The 24,110-nt window shown below is 46.3% G+C and overlaps 1 protein-coding gene and 1 long non-coding RNA gene across 2 annotated transcripts; both read right to left on the bottom strand.

Annotated features, from left to right (window-relative positions):
* Positions 1 to 6,215: 6,215 nt before the first annotated feature.
* On the bottom strand, positions 6,216 to 8,905 carry LOC127311938 (MADS-box transcription factor 30-like). The gene is made up of 7 exons (XM_051342430.2): positions 8,686 to 8,905; positions 8,142 to 8,349; positions 7,443 to 7,518; positions 7,192 to 7,353; positions 7,050 to 7,091; positions 6,909 to 6,950; positions 6,216 to 6,812 (listed from the first exon to the last, which is right to left on the bottom strand). Exons 1-7 carry the CDS (start codon positions 8,903 to 8,905, stop codon positions 6,636 to 6,638), a joined length of 927 nt encoding a protein of 308 aa, XP_051198390.2. The 3' UTR covers positions 6,216 to 6,635.
* Positions 8,906 to 9,966: 1,061 nt separating this feature from the next.
* On the bottom strand, positions 9,967 to 12,295 carry LOC127311944 (uncharacterized). Its single transcript, XR_011749679.1, has 4 exons — positions 11,746 to 12,295; positions 10,666 to 11,241; positions 10,420 to 10,546; positions 9,967 to 10,244 (listed from the first exon to the last, which is right to left on the bottom strand). It is a non-coding gene; the product is annotated as an uncharacterized lncRNA (long non-coding RNA).
* Between the last annotated feature and the right edge of the window lie 11,815 nt (positions 12,296 to 24,110).

The raw sequence follows: 24,110 nt of genomic DNA, 5'->3' as shown, positions 1-24,110 counted from the left end.
TAGGGTGGCGCGGCCCAGGGGGGGCCCGCGCGGCCCTGTGGTGTGGCCCCCTCGGTCGGCCTCCGACGCCCTCCTTCGGACTATTTATCGGCCTCGACCTAAAAACGCACGGGGAGAAGTCGAAGTCGCCAGAAACCCTCCAGAACGCCGCCACATCGCGAAACTCCGTCGCGGGAGCCAGAAGTCTCCGTTCTGGCACTCCGCCGGGATGGGGAATTGGAGGAGATCATCGCCATCATCACCGCCAACGCCTCTACATCAACCAGCCATGTTTCCCCCATCCATGTGTGAGTAAATCCCCCGCTGTAGGCCGAAGGGGATGGTAGGGATTGGATGAGATTGGTCATGTAATAGCATAAGATTGTTAGGGCATAGTGCCTAGTGTCCGTAATTGGTACTTTGATGATATTGTTGCAACTTGTTATGCTTAATGCTTGTCACTAGGGCCCGAGTGCCATGATCTCAGATCTGAACATGTTATTGTTTCATCAAGATAATCATTGTTTATGGTCTTACCTATAAGTTGTATACACATGTCGCTCTCCGGAACCGATGGCCCTGAAGTGACAGAAATCGGGACAACCGGAGGGAATGGTAGTGATGTGAGGATCACATGTGTTCACGGAGTGTTAATGCTTTGCTCCGGTACTTTATTAAAAGGAGTACCTTAATATCCAGTAGTTTCCCTTGAGGCCCGGCTGCCACCGGCTGGTAGGACAAAAGATGTTGTGCAAGTTTCTCATTGCGAGCACGCACGACTATATATGGAACACATGCCTATTGATTGCTTTGTACTTGGACACCGTTTTATTATTATCTGCAAATGCCCTGCTATGATTGTTACATGAGTTTCTCTCATCCATGCAACGCCCGTCATCCGTCCCCGTGCCTACAGTATTTTAATCCTGCTGTTTACTAAAATCACTACTGCTGTCTCTGTTACTCTGCTGCTGTTATTTCACTATCGCATCTTTGCTATAAAGCTGTTACTCGATAAACTCTTGCGAGCAAGTCTGTTTCCAGGTGCAGCTGAATTGACAACTCCGCTGTTAAGGCTTCCAAGTGTTCTTTGTCTCCCCTTGTGTCGAATCAATAAATTGGGTTTTACTTCCCTCGAAGACTGTTGCGATCCCCTATACTTGTGGGTCATCAGCAACCAATGAAGCTAAAGGAACATTATTAGGATCAACATTAGATCTACCATTCACAAGCATAGACATAATCACATCAATCTTATCACTCAAGGAGGAGATTTCTTCAACAGCATTTACCTTCTTACCTTGTGGAGCTCTTTCCGTGTGCCATTCAGAGTAATTTATCATCATATTATCAAGAAGCTTTGTCGCCGCCCCCAAAGTGATGGACATAAAGGTTCCTCCAGCAGCTGAATCCCATAGGTTCCGCGAAGAAAAATTCAATCCTGCATAGAAGGTTTGGATGATCATCCAAGTAGTTAGTCCATGGGTTGGGCAATTCTTTACCAAAGATTTCATTCTCTCCCATGCTTGAGCAACATGTTTATTATCTAATTGCTTAAAATTCATTATGCTACTTCTCAAAGATATAATTTTAGCAGGAGGATAATATCTACCAATGAAAGCATCCTTACATTTAGTCCATGAATCAATACTATTCTTAGGCAAAGATAGCAATCAATCTTTAGCTCTTCCTCTTAAGGAGAAAGGAAACAATTTTAATTTTATAATATCACCATCTACATCCTTATATTTTTGCATTTCACATAATTCAACAAAATTATTAAGATGGGCAGCAACATCATCAGAACTAACACCAGAAAATTACTCTCTCATAACAAGATTCAGTAAAGCAGGTTTAATTTCAAAGAATTCTGCTATAGTAGCAGGTGGAGCAATAGGTGTGCATAGGAAATCATTATTATTTGTGTTTGTGAAGTCACACAACTTAGTGTTTTCAGGAGTATTCATTTTAACAGTACTAAATAAAGCAAACTAGATAAAGTAAATGCAAGTAACTAATTTTTGTGTGTTTTTGATATAGAGAACAAGACAATAAATAAAGTAAAGCTAGCAACTAATTTTTGTGTGTTTTATTTTAGTGCAACAAACAAACTAGTAAATAAAATAAAGCAAGACAAAAACAAAGTAAAGAGATTGGAAGTGGGAGACTCCCCTTGCAGCGTGTCTTGATCTCCCCGGCAACGGCGCCAGAAAAAGAGCTTGATGCGTGCAGTTAACACACGTCCGTTGGGAACCCCAAGAGGAAGGTGTGATGCGTACAGTAGCAAGTTTTCCCTCAGAAAGAAACTAAGGTTTATCGAACCAGTAGGAGCCAAGAAGCACGTTGAAGGTTGATGGCGGCGGAGTGTAGTGCGGCGCAACACCAGTAGCTGAAAAAGTGTTGCGCCGCACTACACTCCGCCGCCATCAACCTTCAACGTGCTTCTTGGCTCCTACTGGTTCGATAAACCTTGGTTTCTTTCTGAGGGAAAACTTGCTACTGTACGCATCACACCTTCCTCTTGGGGTTCCCAACGGACGTGTGTTAACTACACGCATCAGAACTCCAAGTGCAGAGTGTTGTAGCGCATCTTTTTCCCACAATAGTGACAGGAGAGTTTATATTGAACTCTCGGGGAATTGGATTAGAAGCTGAATTCGTCCTTTCATCTTCTAGCAACTTGCAAAGTAAAGTTTTTTACCTTGTGTCCCCAACTCCACCGTGTGGTTATCAAGCACATGGTTTCGTATTAGTAATATGAAAAGCAAAGTAAAATAAAAGTAAAGTATTATATATAAATAAACTAAGCAAGCTAAATGAAAATCAATAAAAGGCTAATGGTTTTTGGGTTTAGTGAGTGAGTATGTGGAGAAAGTATTTTTGGTATTTTTGGAATAATAAATAGAAGTAAATGTAAATTTTGGTAATAGTGTTGGAAAGGTGTTTCTAATGAGTTAAATGGATCGCGATTTATAGGTTCACTTGTCTACTCTATTTTTAAGTTGTAGTGGACACAAACAATTCATCAAAGACATAATATTGGTGGAACTTCAACATATGTTTGACAAGCATTCATATGGGCCTCCCCGCGCCGCCGGTGGGATTCGAGCATGGCGAGGTTGCCGAACTCGATGGTGAGTTGATCCTATCGAGCCGCTTCCTACGGGCCATTTTCCTCGGCCCAATGCATTTCTCCCTACGCACTCTCACTCTCTTTCCCCTTTTTATGGCCCATGGAGTACCCAAGGCGGAGGAGTGCGGCAAGGCAGCCTCCCCGCATGAGCGCGATGGGGCGCATGGGCAGCAAGGCAGGGGCTCCACCTAGACGCACGTCTTTAACCGGCTGTCCAGCTCTGCCTCCGTTCCTTTCCATGCCTCCTCTTTCGTTGGCTATGCTTGTGATCGGACGGAGCCGGAATGTTGTCGTGCCTCGTGCTCGTGTGGAGCTGCAAAGAAAGAGCACAGATGCTGCAAATGGTAGGCATCGAAACTATAAAATGTCAGAGGTGCTTTGCGATGCATTAGCGGTGGTGTTGCAAAAGATCGGCGGGTGTCTTGCAAATCTTGTTGACAGCGCTACCAACAATCGATGGCGATCTTGCAAGAAGCAAGCGACAATGCTGCAAGCTAGAGTAGGGATGTTGTCGGCGGTGCGCCGATGAGTAGTTGACAATGCTACGATAGTATATTTTGTTTGCTGCAAATGTTCTACTGTTCTGCTACTTTAGTACCAAGTTTTTGCTACAAGGTGCCCAACGAGGTTGATTTAGCTTCAATAGCACAACTTTTTTGCTATGAAGTCTCCAATGAGGTTCTGGCAAGTCTATTTTTATTTTTGATCGAACCGTTTTTTGCTTCAATGAAGAAAAAGTGAAAACATGTTTTGCTGCTATGAAGCAAAGTTTAGAGACTTGAGGTCAAAGTAGACACATATCACGCATGCAAGCAGGAAGCTGGGAGAGTCCTAGCCTCCGGAGAATTTCTAGCACTGTCCTATTTCTAAGTAAGGCTTTTCCCGTCCTAGCCTGTCCCACGAGAGAACCAACGGCGAGCAGATCTGACATATAATGTCTCTGAAACAGGATAGTACTCCGTATATCAAACTGCATTTATTTAATCAATATTTTCCTTGGATTGAACTTTTATTGTAAAGAAGGATGTTTCACGCCAAAAAAAAATCCGAGTTGTATTTGGTCCGGAATACAACTCTCTCTCGTCAGAATTACACTCCGTACGTACAAATAGTATCCTTTTCATACTGTGTTCTTTTTTTTTTTGAACAAAGGGACTGGTCTGGAAGACCCGAGAGGACTGCATTAAATAAAACGTGGCAGGTACATATTACAAGAAGGCCCCTTAAACAACACTCGCACTAAGAACCTATTATTTGAAGAAAGGGCCCTCGATATTACAAAAAGCACCCTGGAACAAAAAGATAAAACGCAATCGGGTCCCTGGGTACCTCCGCCACGAATCGTCGGTGACCTCAAGGCGTCGCCGCCGAGGTCTGAGAGCAGTGCGCTCGGAAACTCCGCTCCGGCGATGAACCAAAGCTGCAGGCCACCACGATACCACCGGGGACAAACCACTTGATGGCGTCGCAGCGTCGAGCTCCTGCAACCGATTCGAGAAGAGGCCTCCTAGCTGGAGGTTGAAGACGGGCCGCCCTTCCGGCCGATGATCACGACGCCAAGCTTGGGCGCCATGTGCTCCGCACGAAGAAAGCTGCCTGCAGTAGCAGCAAAGCACCTCTGGGGCAAGATGCCGCCGGAAAACGTCGGAGTCCTCTTTTGGTAACCACCGCGGCAACCAGAACAGAGGGAGACCGGCGTATCCAGCCGCATCCCAGGCTTATTCTGAAGAGGATCAGAGGAAGAGACGCCCGCCATCAACGGCCCCAAGCTCCAGAGCACGATGGCCAGCAGCCCCCACCTCCACCACCGCTGACGGCGGCCTGAGCGCCCAGCCGGTGAAACTCCCCAAGGCATGAAGCCAGACGGCACTAAGGCACAAAGAAACCTAGACTACAACCTATCTACTGCTATACACGGGGGAGGGACCCTCGCCCAGACTCAACGCCGGCCTCCGCCGGAGAAGAGGAGGGGAGGGGCCTGCCGGCCCGGAGCGGATAAGACCAGGAAGAGGAGAGGTGGGAGACGAGAGGTGGGATATGCCGACCCGTCCTTGGTTTTCTGCTGGATGGGTCTGGTTTTCATACTGTGTTCCGAATTCCCATACATCTCGTCCTCTCGTACCTCTTGCACAACAAAAACAGGCTTTCTTTGGGAGACAATCCAACATCCTATTTAACTCACCAAATCTCTTCCCTGCCAAAGCACTAATCCAAAACCAAGTTACGGCCAAAACATCGAACACCCAATCGACCCAGGGGAGGACGACCATAATGCCGAGATCAGGGGAGCCGTTCAACATCTGCGAGGAATTGGGGAAAGGTTTACTCTTTACCAGCGTACTCGCGCCCCCGTACCTCTTCGTTAGGGGCGGCATGCAAGCCGTCTGCGCGCTCACGCCATTGGCGACTTGCGTTGGCGCGGGGTGGTGGGGCTGCTACTCAGCCATTGAGCACGCACGACGGAAAGAGGAGACGCCGGCCTTGACCCAGGTCCTCGCGATGGCCGGCGCCAACGGAATCGTTTCCTTGCCCCTGGGTGTCCGCGCCGCCGTCCGTTCTTCTCTTGTCGGGGGCGCCATGGCTACGGCTGTGTGTGGCAGCCTCAAGCTCCTGCTGGGAGATCCGCCCCGGGCTATCTAGCCGCGACAAGCGGATCGATCGATGATCCGGCGCATGCTGCTTAGCCAACAACGCCTACCAAAGCGGGTGTTTTTTTCTTTCTTTTTTGCCAACAAACACGTTATGTTTTTGATCATGTTACAGTTCTTCCTTACGGTATGCATGGTTTTCTGAGCTCTAATTCTCAAACTATATATGTCTAATGTAGGCTTGGGTTTCGTTATGATATTTCAGTCGCTAAACTCTGCTTGCTACAGCTAGTTCTCAACTCATAATTTTGGTGATCCTGCAAATTCCTAGCTTATATAAGCTAGGAATATCAGGACCTATGACGGGATCAAATTGTACTGAAAACAAATAAAGGAAAAATATATAAAATAAAGGAGCATTGTCCCACACACCGACGTGGCCAACCTTTTTTTTGCGAGAAATCCACCGATCTATTAATAATCATCAACAGTAGTACAAATAAGCCAAAAAGTAAAAAAAAATTACAAATTGGTACTCGGACCACCTAGCGACGACTACAAACACTAGCACGAGCCGAAGGCGCGCCGCTGTCCTCGCCCCTCCATCGCCGGAGTCGGGCAAAGCTTGTCGTAGTAGAGCTTGTTGTAGTAGACAGACGGGAAGTCGTCATGCTAAGATCCCAAAGGACCAGCGCACAAGAGCAGCAACCATCGCCAATGATGACAACCGTAGATCGGAAGAAACTATCATGAAACCACACCAATAAACATGAAAACCGACCGGATCCCAGGAGATCCGATGGGCACACAACTCCACGCGCCCTCCGTCAGCGCTAGATGCACCACCGGAGCGAGGATAGGGCGGGGAGGACCTTATTCTGACTTCAGGATGTAGCCGCCGCCTCACCATCCCAAAAGAGAGACTGAAAAGCAAACTAAATTAAGAACGGAAACTCCCCGTCGGCGAGGGACCGTGGTCCGCCACACCTCCAAGGCCCCAAGGTGACGTGGCCAACCTCCAAGCCCCCGGAAGCTGTCGCTGGTGACGCCATATCCACTGCAGCCACCAACGGTGCCTCCACGGAAGAACGATGGTGCCCGCCTTCGTTGATCTGACAGAGTTAACACTCAACACTCACATATTCAGGAACATATTCAGGAACACATGAAGTCTACACACACTAAGAAGGCAGCAATATGGAGATTACCATTTGGCGCAGGCGACGGTTATGGTCCTCCAAGATGTGCACCTACGATCAACCATTCACGACCATAAATCATATCAACAAATTCCTGAGACATTTATCGGTTTATGCTTACTTCACCCAACAGATCACAATTGCAATTACCTTGCGCCGTGATTCGTCCAGCTGCTGGTTCAGTAGCTCATCCTACATCAGCACACAAGAAAAGATGATGCACAGTTACATGACCATTTTTTTCTCTCACACTGACATGTAACGGTGAATTCCATGTAGAGCGTGTACATACTTTCCTGTCACGGACTTTGCCTAGTGTAGACTCGAGCTGCTTCTGCAGATTGTCAAGCTCATCGGTATTGGCGGATGCAAGGTCTTCTCCGGTCTGCCTCCTTATGTTGGCCTTGAGTTGGTCACACTCACGCCTCAGCCTTGCGATCTCCACAGACATTTGCTGCGTGGCAAGAATCACAGATGCATTAAGAATCGCATATACTCCGTAGGTCAATAAGTTGTACAAAGTATGTGTATCTGTTAGTTAACCTGATCATCATCATGATTTGTCTCCTGGTGCTGGGCGTTGCTGATGGCCTCGTAACGCTTAATTAGCTCACTCCAGCTTAACAAATCAAAAGTGAATACGTCACTATTACTGTACGTACACAGGAATACATGATAGATTTAAGTAATTAACTTTTAGTCATTTTGTATTGTTTAATTATGCCTGGATTTAACTCCCTCGCAAATAGTCTTTGATAGGATAAAACTTGAGGCGAGGTTGTGGGTTTTGGCGGGTGCCTAGCGCTTGGGTGATTTGATGTTGGGAGAGTAAAACTTTGTAATGACTCCGCTTTTACAGTCTCGTAAACTTCAAACTCCGCCTTAATTAATCGATTGGGGCAAAATCTTTTTTGCCCCCGTTTTTTTTTTAAATATGCCAGGATTATGAATATGCAGCTGCAAGTGGAATGCCGGAGTACAGAGTACTTGTTGAACTTTTCAGGCTGAGCTCAGGAAACGTCTATAGCTAAGTGCATCTGATTCTGACCATGAATCCTAATCGAAAGATGCCACATGATTAGAATAGGGATGAATTTAGACATCATTAGATAACTTTAGAGAACGTTCTACGCGGCTAGTGCCATCCATTTGGCAAGCTTAATACCAAAATTTATTGAAGAAAATGCAGATTCAAGAATCGCGATGAACGTGCTATGCGGTGAATAAACTGAAGGAACATGCCTGGTAAGTGGGCTGCAGTATTCGAAGAGCTTGCCACGGGCGGAGAAGACGATGACGCCGACGTGCGCGTCGCAGAGCACGGCAAGCTCGTGCGCCTTCTTCAGCAGCCCACCGCGACGCTTGCTGAAGGTCACCTGCCGGTTCACCTTGTTCTCGATCCTCTTCACCACCACCTTCCCACGCCCCATCTTCTGGGAGAAGAAGATAGCTGAGAGCAGGAAATGCTGAGGAAACTGGTCTGCTCAGCAGTGGCGGTTTCCCGCAACCAAGTACTAGTACCAACCAGAAGAGCCTTGAAACAGAAGGCAAGCACTGTTGTAGCACTGCCGATTTGTTTTACCTTGTATTGTAATTTTCACCTCGTGTCGATCGATCGTATATTCGTATAGCAGTGGAGCTGCAAGATGGAGAGACGAGGTAACTTCTCCTTGTTCCTTCGGGGTTAAGTTGTCCGAAACTGTAGTAGTCAAGGAGCGACAAAATAGGCATGTGTACATTTGGAGGAGCCGCGCGCGTCGCAGTCACCTCCTCCGGAGCGGCACACATGGGCGCGGTGTGGCGGCAGGGGCACACGCGAGCGACTCGCTCCTCACAAGCGCCACAAAGTCCTGGGCCGCGGCGGCCGTATTCACCACGCTCGACTGCTGCGCCGTGTCCACGCAGCCAGGAGTGCCTGCACGTTCCGCCGCACGGAGATTTTTAACGCGAGCGCACGGCTGAATCCACCTGAATTTGGAGCTCCCTCTGTTCTGTTGCTCTTCCATCGGGACATACGCACCGCCGCTGGACGTTGACTAATCCACTTTTCTCTCCAAAAAATAGCGTACGCGAATTAATACTAGCTGTCTCCGCTCCACTCTTATCAGCTGGTGGAACGATTACCTCTTTTTCTGCCTCGGGTTTATTAATTGTGTCGCTCGTACCCATCTCCTTCCATGCATCTGCCTTCACTTTGTTTCTTTTCTTCAATTCAAAACAAATGATCATGCGACCTGACCTGTTCAGCTTAGATTATTTCCCTTTCGATCTCTACCTATATGCATGCTTCACCCGATCGACATGCACAGCTACATCGCACGTATGTGTTGGTCCTCACTACATGGGGACGTGACATGCATGCGTGCCGCAACACGAAACTTTGATCGAGTTGCTCGTCCCAAAGCGCCTCTTCTTTCGTTGTCTCCCTGTGTGAACGAATCATCAACCTTAATAAAAGGACGCGGCACCTCTTTTGGTTGGTTCCCTCGATTTCAATTCATTTGGGGTTGCGCGCGCCAATTATCAACCGATTTTCAAGGAGCCTGCAGTGGCTCAATCGATCGCTTGGTCTTCAACGCCTGGCCGTGACCATGGAGATTCTCTTTGTTTGTGACTAATCGATCCATCAGCACCTGACCAAGAGCGCTTTTTCAGTTCCATCCTTCATTTTAATTTCCGTCTAGCTCTAATCTTTATCCACAAAATAGTAGAAGTAGGATGTGTGTGGGAGTAAGTTATGTACGTATGTGTGATCATCTACTGTGTTTCAGAAGAAAAAAAACGTCAGGCCAGCCCTCCAGGTCGTTCTCTCTCTCTCTCTCCCTTCTTTTTTTTCCCTACTTCGAATTTGAACGACACTAGCTTGGCTATCTCTGCAGCAAATGTTAGCACGATGAACCACATCTGTCTCTTAACACTAGTAGCTGGTTAGACATTAATTTCTCCAAGTTTAAAAAAAAAAAAAGACACTACTTTCTCTAAAATGACCATACCCTAATTCCTCTCCGAAGGGGAAGTATACTAACAAACAATACAAGCCACGAAATTGTTAACGTACCAACTAAACTGGGGCCACCCAACTTAAATTTTGATCCAACACAAGCGTTAAAATTGATTTATACTTGCAGACAACACTACTGCTACAACTTACAGTCTGAATATTGTTACTATTATCATCGCAAGACCTGAATCATTATATTACATAATCACATCACCACACCGCCACAACTGCCGACATTGGGCAAGTGCTCGTCTCGCTATGCCCATACCAGAACATGCAACACCACCGCCACCGCTACAAATCAACAGCAGCAGCAGCCACTACCATCTCGCACTTCAACTTCCCTGGAGAGGTACATGGCAAAGCTAAAGATCAGGCATAGTACAGCAAAATAACAATCTTAATTTGGCCAGCAGCAAAAGTTGACAGCACAACTACTCTACTTCGGATCAAGAAATTATTGGTATATCAAGAAATAGATGGAATTGCTAACTGTCGCCCATGTGCACAGCAGAGTACCTGAAACGGTGTTACATAAACAGATCACCACCACCAAAGCCAGAATTAAGAAGCCAGATAGGCAGCGAGGGACACGGCCAGCCCTCGGCTCCTCTAGAAAGCTGCAGCTTCGCCATCTCCCACTTCCCTGGACAAGTAAATAGGAAACTCAACATTAGGATAATACAGCAAACCAACCATCTTAATCTGGCCAAGCAAATGCTGACAGCAAACCAACTTCCATACTGAATATTATTATTACAAGACCTGAATCAGTGTTCATCTTGCAGTTGCACTTCCCTAGACAGGCAGATGGCGAAGCTCAAGATGAGGATACTACAGCAAACAAACCAGCTTAATTTGGCCAACCAAATGCTGACAGCAAAAACAACTACTTCAACTCAAGAAATTGTATCAAAAATATATGGCAGCAGACTTTGAAAACAAACGCTACAGTTTCTTTCATGCATCATTAGTTCATTACTCATTGTATAGCACTACGCCTAGTTGATAATCGACATTGACCACTCAAGCCGTTTAGCACATGGAAAATATTGAAATTCAGTCAACATGGAATATGCATGAGCTCAAACAAATTAGCCAGCTACAAGTTTAATTCAACAGAAATGATGCAAAGGAAGTTGTTACCGACTGAATATTATAACAAGACCTTAAACAGTATTACATAATCACATCAGCACCTCCACTGCCGCCGGTGGCCTAGTGCTCGTCTCGCAATGCCGTTGCCGGAAAAAAAAAATGCACCAGCCAGAACAAAAACGCGGCGACGGACATGGACTCCTCTAGAAAGCAGCGACAACAGCTTTACCATCTCACACTTCCCTGGACAGGAAAATGGGAAAGCTCAACATCAGGATAATACAGCGAACTAACCATCTTAATTTGGCCAAGTAAAAATGCTGACAGCAATACAGCTACTTCAACTCAACAAATTATAATAGCTACCACAATGATGAACAAGATAGAACATGCTTAGATGAATATACAAGTTTCAAGACACACACAACAATTACTAGGGTAGGCCAAGCAATGTCAGTCTACGTAGCAAACTGAGGATGATCAACGTAGCATCTGAGCATGCACTACAGGTGCCCAACTCAATCTGAACTCAGTATTGAAATAACTATGCACCACTAATTTGTTGTTTTACATCAGACCAAAACTTCGTTACTGTGCATAAGTGTCCTGAAATTTCGTTTACAGGTGTATTTAATTTCAGAAACCAAAGCTGCAACCACGCCTCTAGCTGCTCAAGAAAATTTCGTTTTTTTTTTTTGTCAAATAGGAGAGAATAGGATTGGGGGCAGGGGTTTGGGCACATCATACCATCAGCCGCTGGAGACGGGCGACGGGCAAGGCGGGCGGTGCCGTCGCGACCTGCTGCCACGCCGGCGTGCAGCAACCGCCCTCGGACACACGCGCGACGCAGGCAGCGAGTTCGGCGGAGCGCCGCGCACCGTCCTAACGGTACACGCGCGCGCCGGCGAACAAGCAGCCGCGACGCCGTGGCTCCTGGCCGGCAGCGCATCTCGAATCGGCGAGGATGGGGCTCCGGCGTCGATCTGATGTGGAAGGCGAGGATGGAAGGAACTGGGGACGGAGACAGGAAGGGGAGGAGGAGGCGATGGTGTGGGAGACGAGGTAGCGGCGGAGGTGAAATTCCGGCGGCCGGCGCCGGAGGGGACAAGGCGGGATATTGGGCTGCTAGGGTTTGTGGTGGGGCAGCGATTGAGCGGTTCCACGGCGTGCAATAGAGAGAGGAGGATGATCTGGTGCCGATGCGGTGGTTGGCTCGCCGGAGCAGGACGGCGACGGAGGAGGCGCAAATGGGGTCAGGAGGAGAGGGAGGTGCTGATGGTGTGCCCAAATTTCTCCCCTTTTTTTCACGACGATGGTCTCTTTATTTCAGGGAAACGAGAATGTTGGACTAAACAATCAATTTCCGTCAGCGTGTCAAAATTTTGTTGGGATTGGCACCTGTTGTATGGGCTGTAGTACGTATGGATGTGCTAACTCAGTATGTGTACGTACATGCTGTTGTACAACCATATAGCACGTGACGAAAAAATTACACACATGTACATAGGTATATGCACGTCACTGCACTTGTCACGGTCGGGTTTCTTCCCAAATGATTTTTTTCAGATAAGTTCTGTCAAAATAATTTCGACTGAGGCACTACAATTTCGGAGATAACATGGATTATAGGGTAGGCGCGGACAACTTGAGGGAAGCAACCTGGCCCAAGGATGATGGAGGACCTACGGAGTTGAGACCTGCACCGCATGCATTGGTGTGATGTCCAAGTCGCTCGCAAAAAGGGTACAACCAAAAGCGACGAACCGAGAAGACACCTCGGAAACCACAAGCCAAATTGCTAGACTCTAGGAACTCAGCTGAGAACACCGAAGACTATAAGACCATCCAAAGTTTAACATAGGGGAATATTCATATGCATACCAAAAACACAGAGGAGTGTCTTAAGAATGTCAAAAAGGGATTCGATTGCCGACACGACGGGGCAACACCAGAGTGCTATCAACATAGCCAGAATATAACATATGACTTAGACTGTGTGGCACCGAAGTGTTGTCATCATGCATGATTGAAACACAACACGTTGTCAACGCCTCCCTCGAGCGCCAAGATAGCTATGCATGGCACCAACACAAAATAGCTCCTCTAGGACCAAAGGCCAAGAACTAAAGAGACATAATAAGGCAAAGATATATGATGCCTTGAAGACTCACATCATAAAAGCCCGAGTATATATGATCGGGTCCGTGTGTCATCCCAAGGGCCATGTTAGTGGAAATACAAATACAACTAATGGATGAGATGACACATTAGTGGTGACACAACCAAAAGCACTTGATAACTAGAAGGTGTACACTTTTTAGCATAACTCCTAATGAGCTTTCCAACGAAGATGTCACGGACATAACAACCCTAATGGCACATGGAATTGTAGGTGATAACCATCCCGAAGCATCAAATAACAACCCTAACAATGCATGAATACTAATGACATGAAATGATAGATAATAATTACTCCTAGGATAAAACAAAAGATGATGGTGATGACGATGGGCGGCAGATCTGACACCTCCTTCACAGATTTACTAGACAATCCGTCAAAGAAGTTGCTGGACGTGGAATCGAAATCTCCCATTGTTTAACCGAACCAAATTTTGTAACAACTTGGCCCCTATTTAAAGCAAGTATTGGCCATGTGACCTATTTGCTACTATAAAACAATAAATTGAGATAAAATCATCACTTCGGGTGAAAATTTAATAAATTTTCTAGGTGGAGTGCTAATATGTGTATATAAGGTCAACTTAGAGGAAAAGTCCATCCACAACTTCGAAGTTTCTCATGCTTTAGAAATAGGACTATCTCGCAATAAGTTTTTGGACTTATATTTGAAAAATCACACTTTGAAGCAATATAACCAACTTGCTAAGAACATGGCATATTATATCACAAATAACATAGAAATTCACATAAAATTACCTATTTGTGGTGAAAAGCTAGAGTGTTTCCTTCCCTTGGTCGTATAATAGAGGGAAACATGAGATCACACTAATAAATCCTCGTAAACCCTAGATTTATGGAGTTGAGTCCTAAGATGGGTATATACAGGAGATTGGTGTAGGGGCGGGGCGATGATGTGCCGAGTATTCGGACAAGAGTTCGGCAGTGGGCACACATTCGCATGCCGACAAGGACTCTGCGGGAGGATGGCAAGACGATAACCCTAGAGTGTGGTGCTCTCGCTGACACGTGAATGAGTTGGTGATTGATTCCTGACGGGGGTTGCCACCGACTAGGTTGCGGCAATGCGTGGAGCCGGATGGTGGATGACCCCATGGAGTACTAACCCAAAAATCATCTAGCTCGATGTAGTGCTAGCTCGGTGGACACAACTCATCCATTGCATGTGAACTCATTGGGCCACATATATGCGAAAACTACTGCCTAGGATCAATTGGAGAGTTTAGTGGTGTTTTCTTTTGGAAAGAAACTTTTTTTTGAACTGTTTGGAAAGAAACTTGATACTACACATAAGGGAGCTGCTCATCCAATCAGATCCCAAGAATCGCAATCCCGCGGATCACCCTAGAAAGCAGCATCTGAACCGTCCAACGCCTCTCCTAATCTCCATCCAACGGCCATCGCGAAAACACAGAATTAGCGCAGAGTCAATTCCTGCTCCCGATACCCGAAGCATCTCTCCTTAATTTCGGCCTAGCTAGTTCCTCGCAGCAGCCACCGCCTCCTTGATTCCTCACCCAATCAATTCTCTCTCGCTCCCCATCTACCGCCCCGAGATTTCGATCCCAAATTGTGCGCCGCCGCCATCCCTCTGCTCACCATAGCTGCCGCCATGGCAGCTCACATCGCGGTTCTCCCCGTACAACCCCGGGCGACCTGGGCTCCCGCCGCCTCCCGGCTCGATGCAGATCCATACGGCGACGGTCGAGGCTGAAGCCGGCGGTGGTGATGGAGGACCAACTCCACGGTCACTGCCATGCCCTAGAGACTCGCCTGTGTACCGCCGCCGTTGCAGTCAGAGCGTGGACCGGCTGCAGCAACGACGATGCACAAACCGAGGAGGGAGGCGACCTGTACATGCCCGACCAGGAGGAGCTCGTCCACAACCACCACGGCGCCCACCAAAAGGTCCGTTTTCCCCTCTACCACTGTGCTCTAGCCGCCGTTGACCAGGCTGCAAATTGGCCTGTCTATTAGGATTTTGCTGAGTCCGTTGCAGATTTCTTTTGGTTCAAACCGTGCCAAGTTATTAGGATTTCTTTCTTACCTGATCTACCTTCTCCGAGATTCTATTTTCAAGGAGATGCGAGTTAGTCTGACGATTGATAAGTTCTCCTGGCTAAGTGCGTTGCATATACTAGTCTGAAGATTGATTGACTTCTGAAAATAGTAGCGTTCTGAAAACTCTCCTTGGTTTACTTGGGGCAGTCAGCTCAACGCATTTTCACCTTTTCAGTACATTTGTTCTCCTGGCAGTAGTAAACATCTATTGACCTTGGTTTACTTGTCGGCTCGTTGCTTTGTATTTTGGTGAATTGTTGATTTCTAACTTAACTGCATTTAGGGGAGGGTCATCATAATTACTGTACACAGTCATTCATGTAATGCAATCAGAGGTACAAAAGATTGCAGGTGTGTTTGGTTTGAGCCCAAGATTTTTCCCTATTAAATTGAAGAAATAGGTTGGAGAGGCTAGGAAAATTGATACCTTTTTAAAAAAAAATCAAAGTGAAAAAAAAGAAGTATTTCTCATCTGTTTGAGAGTATATGTTCATGTGACCCGCGCCATTCTTTACATGGATAACCCTTTGTGGGAGGCATCTTTTCCAACATGATCGGACATATATCTTTAGCATTTTTTTCTTGGATACTCTCAAAATATGGATCATTATAAAATAATTAGTTCCATTGACAAAATTATAATTATTTATAACTATCTCACAACTGCACTGACATAAGTCCTACTTGTCTCTGTACATATTTTCTATCGGCGATGTCCTGAGGATTAGCCCATCAGTTGTAATACAAGATTGTGACGAGATAAAGTGAAATGAGACAGTGTTAGAATATCAAGTATATTGTGATACAAATCTCTGTAGGTTATAGGCTGTGTTGCTTCTGTACTCCGTCCATTGTACGCACTGAGGAATTTGTAAGTGAGCTCGCATTACATGGTTTCGGCTGCATGGGTACTAATATTCGTCATTAGTGAATCAGTTCAGAACTCTAGAATAGTATGGATCATGAATTATTACTTTTTTATAAGAATCCATCTGGAAAAACTGAATCTTTAGCAAAATAGTCTAACGTGAATGGGTACCAGATTTTTGCCCATCTCAAGTATCAAGACAGGACTTGAAACCAAAATTCAATTCCTGATAATTAATTTTAATTTTTCTCCTTACCCTCAGGTCAATCACATGATCCCTTGCATTGACAAAGGCTTTGATGCACTGCACCACATAGTTCGCTTGACGAATGAAGGCCTACTAGTCAGGCCAAACAATTTTCGAGACATGAGAATTCTTGGCCAATTATTGTTCTAATGTACTTTATGCGTGGTCTACTCCTTCAATCTCAAGCTAATAGTATGGAGACGCGCTGCACTGGGCCAAGACAGCCCTTGGCGGAGATGAAGCTGTAACAGCATGGCGGGTACGGAGGATCGCTGCCATCCCACGAACTGATGAATTTCAATTTTAACTTGGAGTACTTCTGGTCTTTTATTTTTCCTCCATTTCTTACCCTAATGAGAATCACCGATTCCCGCAGATATATTTCACGGCATGATGCTACATAACCCCTTCAAAGGTTCATTGTAGAGTCTGTAATAGGTAGACTTTGTTAATTTTCGAAGATAAGATACATTCATATATATAATACAATCAAATATGATTGTTGAACACATATAAAATATAAATATTTTGTACTTTGCATACTACTAATCTCTGGGCCATCATGAATAATCAACCCAGTCTACTTGTCTAAATTTTCTGATCAACTCTCAAGTAGTCAAGCTAAAGGAACAAATGAGTCTTGCAAGATTGCACACCATTATTTTTCGACTTGCGTTTTCCTTGTTTTTGCATCACATTAAAGTGAATACTCAAGATGTTCATTGGCAGATAAGTGACCAATGAGAACCACCTTCCCGCCTAAGGATCATGTTGGATCCCAACTCAGCAAACAATTGTAGCCTCACAACGAGTTCAGCCTCCACTCCAAGGCCACCATCGGCGTTGAGTTTCAGACCAAGACACTACAGATCGACTTAGGTGTTGGCACAAGGACCAGTCAAGAACTTGGTTGAACATTTTCCCCTTATTTTGGACAATCAAATCGGGGATGAACTCAACCTAAGTGGATCTTGGCATTCGATTCACATTTCATTTTGCGTGTTTAACTCATAAATTAACCTATGTTTTGCTTACAGTGCTGCACCTGGCCATCACTATGATCCCTGACAACAATGGGGCTTTATATGGTAAGTTCCAATCATGTTGATTACCCTGCATATGTTGTCTTTTTAAAAATCCTTCTATATCGCACTGTCAAAAAAATGCTTAGTGTGACATCAAACGTATGTGTGAAACCGATTTAGGGTTAATACAATGTCTATGAAGAATTAATTTCATGTGGACTGGAACTAGAGAGATTCGTAAGGTTCAATGATCTATATCTCAGTTGCAGGTAAACTACATTCCTGGGCCGGCAGCCGCCAGAAGTGCCTACAATCTGAGGAGCACAAGATGCCGTGCTGGTTACGGAGCACACAATGCACCTGGTTTAGGAACACCACGCGCGCTCTGTTGATGATGTATCTGGATGGCGTGGTGGCCACGGTGGGGGCCGGTGGGCGAGGCAGAGCGGGCAGCAAGGGAGCTGCTAGATGCGGGGAACGGCCGGCGGGGGAGCTTGCGGGGAACGACCGGCAGGGGAGCTCGCCTCTGCTCCCTAGAGGCCCCGCCTCCTCTGGTCCTGGAGCGGTTGCGGATGGGCCGGCAGGGTGCGGGCTCCCGTCTACATCGAGCGCGCGTGCCCAGCTCCGTTGCGGCGCCGGACAGGGACGGAGCTCCGGCACGGGATGTGGACGTCGGGATCAAGATGGACTTTTGTTTGAGGACCACAGCTGAGAAGAATAGAACTCGCGAGGGGGTTTTCACAAAATGATAGTTGTGTAGGTGTCGAGTCATCTAAATCGGGCCAGAGGGAGTACCTTTTCATACTTATTGTTGTTGTAGAAGAAGCACATGGCATATTTTATTTTATTAGCAGATTTTCTTTACGTTTGTCTTGTTACACCAATCGCATGAAATAGATTTCCATGCTGTAATGAAATATCTTGTGAGATAGTTAATTTGCATTCTATATCACCTCATGGAAGAAATAAATGTTTGTACGAAATTTTGTTTGATTTGCATGCCTTCATAGTTTTCCTTTTCTTGCACTTGCTATGAAATTATAACTTTCTATGCTTTGGGTGTACAAATGAACTATGCAATCCATTGGTATATTAACTTCAAATGTTGGATAGTCAGATGTATGTATGCATTCTACTGTTGGTATGCATGGATTGCACTTCTCCTAGAGGCATCAAATGTACTTTAGTTTACTGCATAGTCCCCCTTTTATTTATTGTCCTTTTTTTTTACTTTTGCTAGAAATTACAGAAGTCGCTATGGTCCCTGTCTATTTTCCTGGGTAGTTGGTTTGCCCTTGCTAAATTGACAGACTGTTTGTTTACCACCGCCGCAAGCAATCTACAAATTGTGTTGACTTACCTTAGTAATGAAGTTATTGTCTCTTCTTGTGGATGTGAACTAGTTCCTGTTTATAGAGGCGGCCACCTTGTGGCCTTCTCATACATGCTACCCATGGTAAAACATTGGTAATTTGCATATGTAATTGGAGAAAAATCTTCGACAAGTCATTCTTACATACCCTATGTTGCTCATATGTAGTCTACATTTCCCCAAGATTTCAATCCTTAATGAAGATTATCATTATAACACTCGATCCTCTCTCAAATGGTACAAATACAAAAGCTTTTTTTTGATCTTCTTGATTTAGATAGTTGTCTTATGGTTGTAAGTCCAGTTGCTAGTGAGATAGAAGTTGTCGCTAGTTGATGAGTGAGTTCATTTGTTGGGTTCATGTGAAATGATGTTGCTGCTGAGATGCCTTCCACATTTGTGTTGATAATCTTGGTCCGATGGATGAAGCTTTAATTACCATCCACGTTTTCTAGCAGGTTTCATCCATCTGTGCATACGTCTTGCATAGCAAGAATGTCCAGCAGCTGTAGGGGTTGTCGGTGGTGAGCTGAAGAAGCCTTGTCCTCCTTGCAGTGGAGGGGTGAGCATATGATGATGGTGTTCCTAGCTGCTCACTGTGGTGATCAAGCCACGCATCTGAGACCCTGATGGCTGTCGTTCTGGCTGTGGTTCATCTGCCGGAGAATTGTTCATTGCATGTTGTGTGCCCAGAAATTACGAAGACCAACTTGTATAAAAGATCAGTAGTGTATTTTCTTCTAGTTCTGCTTGAGAATTCTGCTGGGTGTCAGTTGATACTACGAACTACATATATATTTTACTTCTTTTAAAATCTGCTCTTTTACAGAAATGAAGATGAACTTGTGTATAATATTTGGAAATAAATAGATGTTGAATGGGATGCTTGTTGTACGATGATCACTGACAAACAGAAAACCATGTGAGCTTTTGTAATTGTGAAGTAGTACGAGATTAATGCACTCTTAGTTTGTCACATGTGGAATATCTTGTCTAATTGCTATTTGCAGCAACCCACGTACAAGGTCATTAGTTGAAGAAATATGAGCTAAATGCATTTTGTTCATAGAATTTCCTATGTTATAGCAGCGGAAGGCTGCAACTCGCAAGACGTTGAACATATTGGCAGCGAGTCTCTCTGGGTTCTGATTGTGTGATTCTAGCGGGCAAACAAATCTTCTTTATCATGTTTTATCTGGAACCCTGACTCCTAAAATCGATTCTTTGTACTGTGTAACTAAGTGAACCGGTCCCATATGTAAAAAAGATAAAAGAACCACCAAATTTTGGGGAACTAATCACTGGATTACACGAAACGGAATTGCTGAATGGAAATGCAGATTGTTAAAGGAAAACAAATGAGCCCTCTCCATGTATCTCCTGGAACCCCCTGCGGCCTGCCTTCTTCCATTGCAAGGACCCCTAAAATCAATGATGCTTCGTATGATTGTAAAAAAAAGGAAACTAGCAGTCTCCTTCTTAAAAAGAAGAAAAGAAACCGACCACCAAATATTGGGAAACTAATCACCGGGTTATACGAAACGGAATAACTGAACCAAACACAAATTGATGTATTAAAGGAAAACAAATGATCCCTGATCCCTCTCCCTCTCCCTCTCGCATTTTACGCCTTAATTACCTCACCTTAATTACCTCATGCCTCCTCGTTATGCCAATCACCATTAACTACGGCTGCTAGCATGCGATTTGTTTGCAGAAAATCAAAGATCCTCCCCCTCTCCATGTCAGCGATCCATGGGACGTCGCCTCCCGGCCGTCCATCTTTAACAAGGAGAAAACATAATAGAGGACTAGGATTACATCTTGTTCCCGCCCTGCTACCATCTCTTTCTCTAAATTGAAACCCGGTTGCCCAAGTCTTCTATAAGTAGAGTCACATAGTCACCCACCGCGTGCGGTTTTCGCGTGTGACTATGACTTAGACTTTGACTTTGTCAAGGAGAGGAGAGGAGAGTGAGCGCTATGGCGTCGCCGAGGAGGAGGCGTGGTCTCAGCTCGCCGCAATCTACTGCATCGATGGATCCAACAGGTAACCAATCATTCGTTCATTCTTGTCTTTTTCTCAGGATCTGTGTTTCTTTTCTTTTCTTGGTTCTATGTCGTACGGGGGACTGAGTGGAGATGCTCTCAGTGGAGGAGAGGTGAGGAGAGTGGGCGCTATGGCGCCGTATGTGAGGAGGAGGAGGTAGCGATCGACGGAGCTGTGTGGATCGTGGAGGGAAACGCGCGCAGCCGGCCGGTGCGTGTTTATATGCTTTGGCGCGTCAGGTTCCTTTCTTTTCTCTCGTTTTCATGGAAAATATGGAGTAATTAAACCGACGAAGTGTGGTTCCTAATTTCGTTTGTCTTCTTCTTTTCTGGGGATTTTCATCAGGTGAAAACATGCATGGAGAAAGTAGATCGATTGATCATGCCGGGCGCAGATGGAGGAGGCGGCGTACGTGCGAGCTGATTATACTTTCGTGTTGTCTTGTACTGTATTATTATATTTCTGGTCCTGCTGTAGCTGAATTGGTATGAACTGAATGCAAAAACGGTGTTTGCCTCTTTTCCACATGTAAATCTAGTTATGCAGTATTTTTCGATTTGCATAAGTCCAGTCATTTGTTCTGGTATAAGCTATTTTAGGTCTTTGTGATACCACAATTGTATTTGCCAGAATTCTAAATCTAAATATCAATATGGTGTTAGCTGCCGTTGCCTTTCTAACCAGGATGTAGTAAATTTAGGGAACAATCATCTGCGACGCGACTGGTATGAAAATCGATGCAGCAAATCATGGTTGTCGCGATCTGATAGGTACGATTCTTCTCAGGTTAGCATATGTTTTGGTTGGTTGAAGACCATGACCCAAGATCTGGATCACTATCAAATTCCTTCGGCTTGTCTTCTCAGAGACGAGTTAGGTTGTCTCCTGGATTCTTGAGCGGCGGCTCCTTATGGTGGACACGGTGGAGCCTGGTGGCGGGTGCCGGGTGCTGTGTGGCTGCTCCTTGGTAGTCTCGGTTGTGTGGGCAGCGGGATGTGCTGCGTGGGAGGCATTCACGGTGTTGGAGTCCTCATGCTCCTGCCCAGATCTTGGCGTGTCGCCTACCCCGATCTGTTTCGGTTTCACCTCTCCTCTGTGCCTGGTGTTGTGTCCGGGGATTCAATGGACGGTGGTCTCTATTTGGGCGAAAGCTTTTGTCGGTGCCGGTGACGTCGACGCTCTCGAGCGCCGCCGGTGGGATTCGAGCATGGCGAGGTTGCCGAACTCGATGGTGAGTTGATCCTATCGAGCCGCTTCCTACGGGCCATTTTCCTCGGCCCAATGCATTTCTCCCTACGCACTCTCACTCTCTTTCCCCTTTTTATGGCCCATGGAGTACCCAAGGCGGAGGAGTGCGGCAAGGCAGCCTCCCCGCATGAGCGCGATGGGGCGCATGGGCAGCAAGGCAGGGGCTCCACCTAGACGCACGTCTTTAACCGGCTGTCCAGCTCTGCCTCCGTTCCTTTCCATGCCTCCTCTTTCGTTGGCTATGCGCAGTCGGACGGAGCCGGAATGTTGTCGTGCCTCGTGCTCGTGTGGAGCTGCAAAGAAAGAGCACTGATGCTGCAAATGGTAGGCATCGAAACTATAAAATGTCAGCAGAGGTGCTGCAGTCTGTTAGCGGTGGTGTTGCAAAAGATCAGCGGGTGTGCTGCAAATGCTGACTGACAGCGCTACCAACAATCAGTGGCAGTGCTGCAAGAAGCAAGCGACAATGCTGCAAGCTAGAGTAGGGATGTTGTCGGCGGTGCGCCGATGAGTAGTTGACAATGCTACGATAGTATATTTTGTTTGCTGCAAATGTTCTACTGTTCTGCTACTTTAGTACCAAGTTTTTGCTACAAGGTGCCCAACGAGGTTGATTTAGCTTCAATAGCACAACTTTTTTGCTATGAAGTCTCCAATGAGGTTCTGGCAAGTCTATTTTTATTTTTGATCGAACCGTTTTTTGCTTCAATGAAGAAAAAGTGAAAACATGTTTTGCTGCTATGAAGCAAAGTTTAGAGACTTGAGGTCAAAGTAGACACATATCACGCATGCAAGCAGGAAGCTGGGAGAGTCCTAGCCTCCGGAGAATTTCTAGCACTGTCCTATTTCTAAGTAAGGCTTTTCCCGTCCTAGCCTGTCCCACGAGAGAACCAACGGCGAGCAGATCTGACATATAATGTCTCTGAAACAGGATAGTACTCCGTATATCAAACTGCATTTATTTAATCAATATTTTCCTTGGATTGAACTTTTATTGTAAAGAAGGATGTTTCACGCCAAAAAAAAATCCGAGTTGTATTTGGTCCGGAATACAACTCTCTCTCGTCAGAATTACACTCCGTACGTACAAATAGTATCCTTTTCATACTGTGTTCTTTTTTTTTTTGAACAAAGGGACTGGTCTGGAAGACCCGAGAGGACTGCATTAAATAAAACGTGGCAGGTACATATTACAAGAAGGCCCCTTAAACAACACTCGCACTAAGAACCTATTATTTGAAGAAAGGGCCCTCGATATTACAAAAAGCACCCTGGAACAAAAAGATAAAACGCAATCGGGTCCCTGGGTACCTCCGCCACGAATCGTCGGTGACCTCAAGGCGTCGCCGCCGAGGTCTGAGAGCAGTGCGCTCGGAAACTCCGCTCCGGCGATGAACCAAAGCTGCAGGCCACCACGATACCACCGGGGACAAACCACTTGATGGCGTCGCAGCGTCGAGCTCCTGCAACCGATTCGAGAAGAGGCCTCCTAGCTGGAGGTTGAAGACGGGCCGCCCTTCCGGCCGATGATCACGACGCCAAGCTTGGGCGCCATGTGCTCCGCACGAAGAAAGCTGCCTGCAGTAGCAGCAAAGCACCTCTGGGGCAAGATGCCGCCGGAAAACGTCGGAGTCCTCTTTTGGTAACCACCGCGGCAACCAGAACAGAGGGAGACCGGCGTATCCAGCCGCATCCCAGGCTTATTCTGAAGAGGATCAGAGGAAGAGACGCCCGCCATCAACGGCCCCAAGCTCCAGAGCACGATGGCCAGCAGCCCCCACCTCCACCACCGCTGACGGCGGCCTGAGCGCCCAGCCGGTGAAACTCCCCAAGGCATGAAGCCAGACGGCACTAAGGCACAAAGAAACCTAGACTACAACCTATCTACTGCTATACACGGGGGAGGGACCCTCGCCCAGACTCAACGCCGGCCTCCGCCGGAGAAGAGGAGGGGAGGGGCCTGCCGGCCCGGAGCGGATAAGACCAGGAAGAGGAGAGGTGGGAGACGAGAGGTGGGATATGCCGACCCGTCCTTGGTTTTC

Source organism: Lolium perenne, chromosome 7 (assembly GCF_019359855.2).
Source record: "Lolium perenne isolate Kyuss_39 chromosome 7, Kyuss_2.0, whole genome shotgun sequence".
NCBI lineage: Eukaryota > Viridiplantae > Streptophyta > Magnoliopsida > Poales > Poaceae > Lolium > Lolium perenne.
Note: the sequence above shows the minus strand (reverse complement) of the source record. Positions and strands in the feature narration are given on the sequence as shown.

Bases quoted from the DNA above. Each gene is read 5' to 3' on its own strand.
- LOC127311938 (XM_051342430.2), bottom strand. From the start codon at position 8,905: ATGGAAGAGCAACAGAACAGAGGGAGCTCCAAATTCAGGTGGATTCAG. The intron at 7,354-7,442 runs GTTAACTAACAG...CTTGCCACGCAG, and splicing joins CAAATCATGATGATGATCAG to CAAATGTCTGTGGAGATCGC. The intron at 7,092-7,191 runs GTATGTACACGC...GTGCTGATGTAG, and splicing joins GCAAAGTCCGTGACAGGAAA to GATGAGCTACTGAACCAGCA.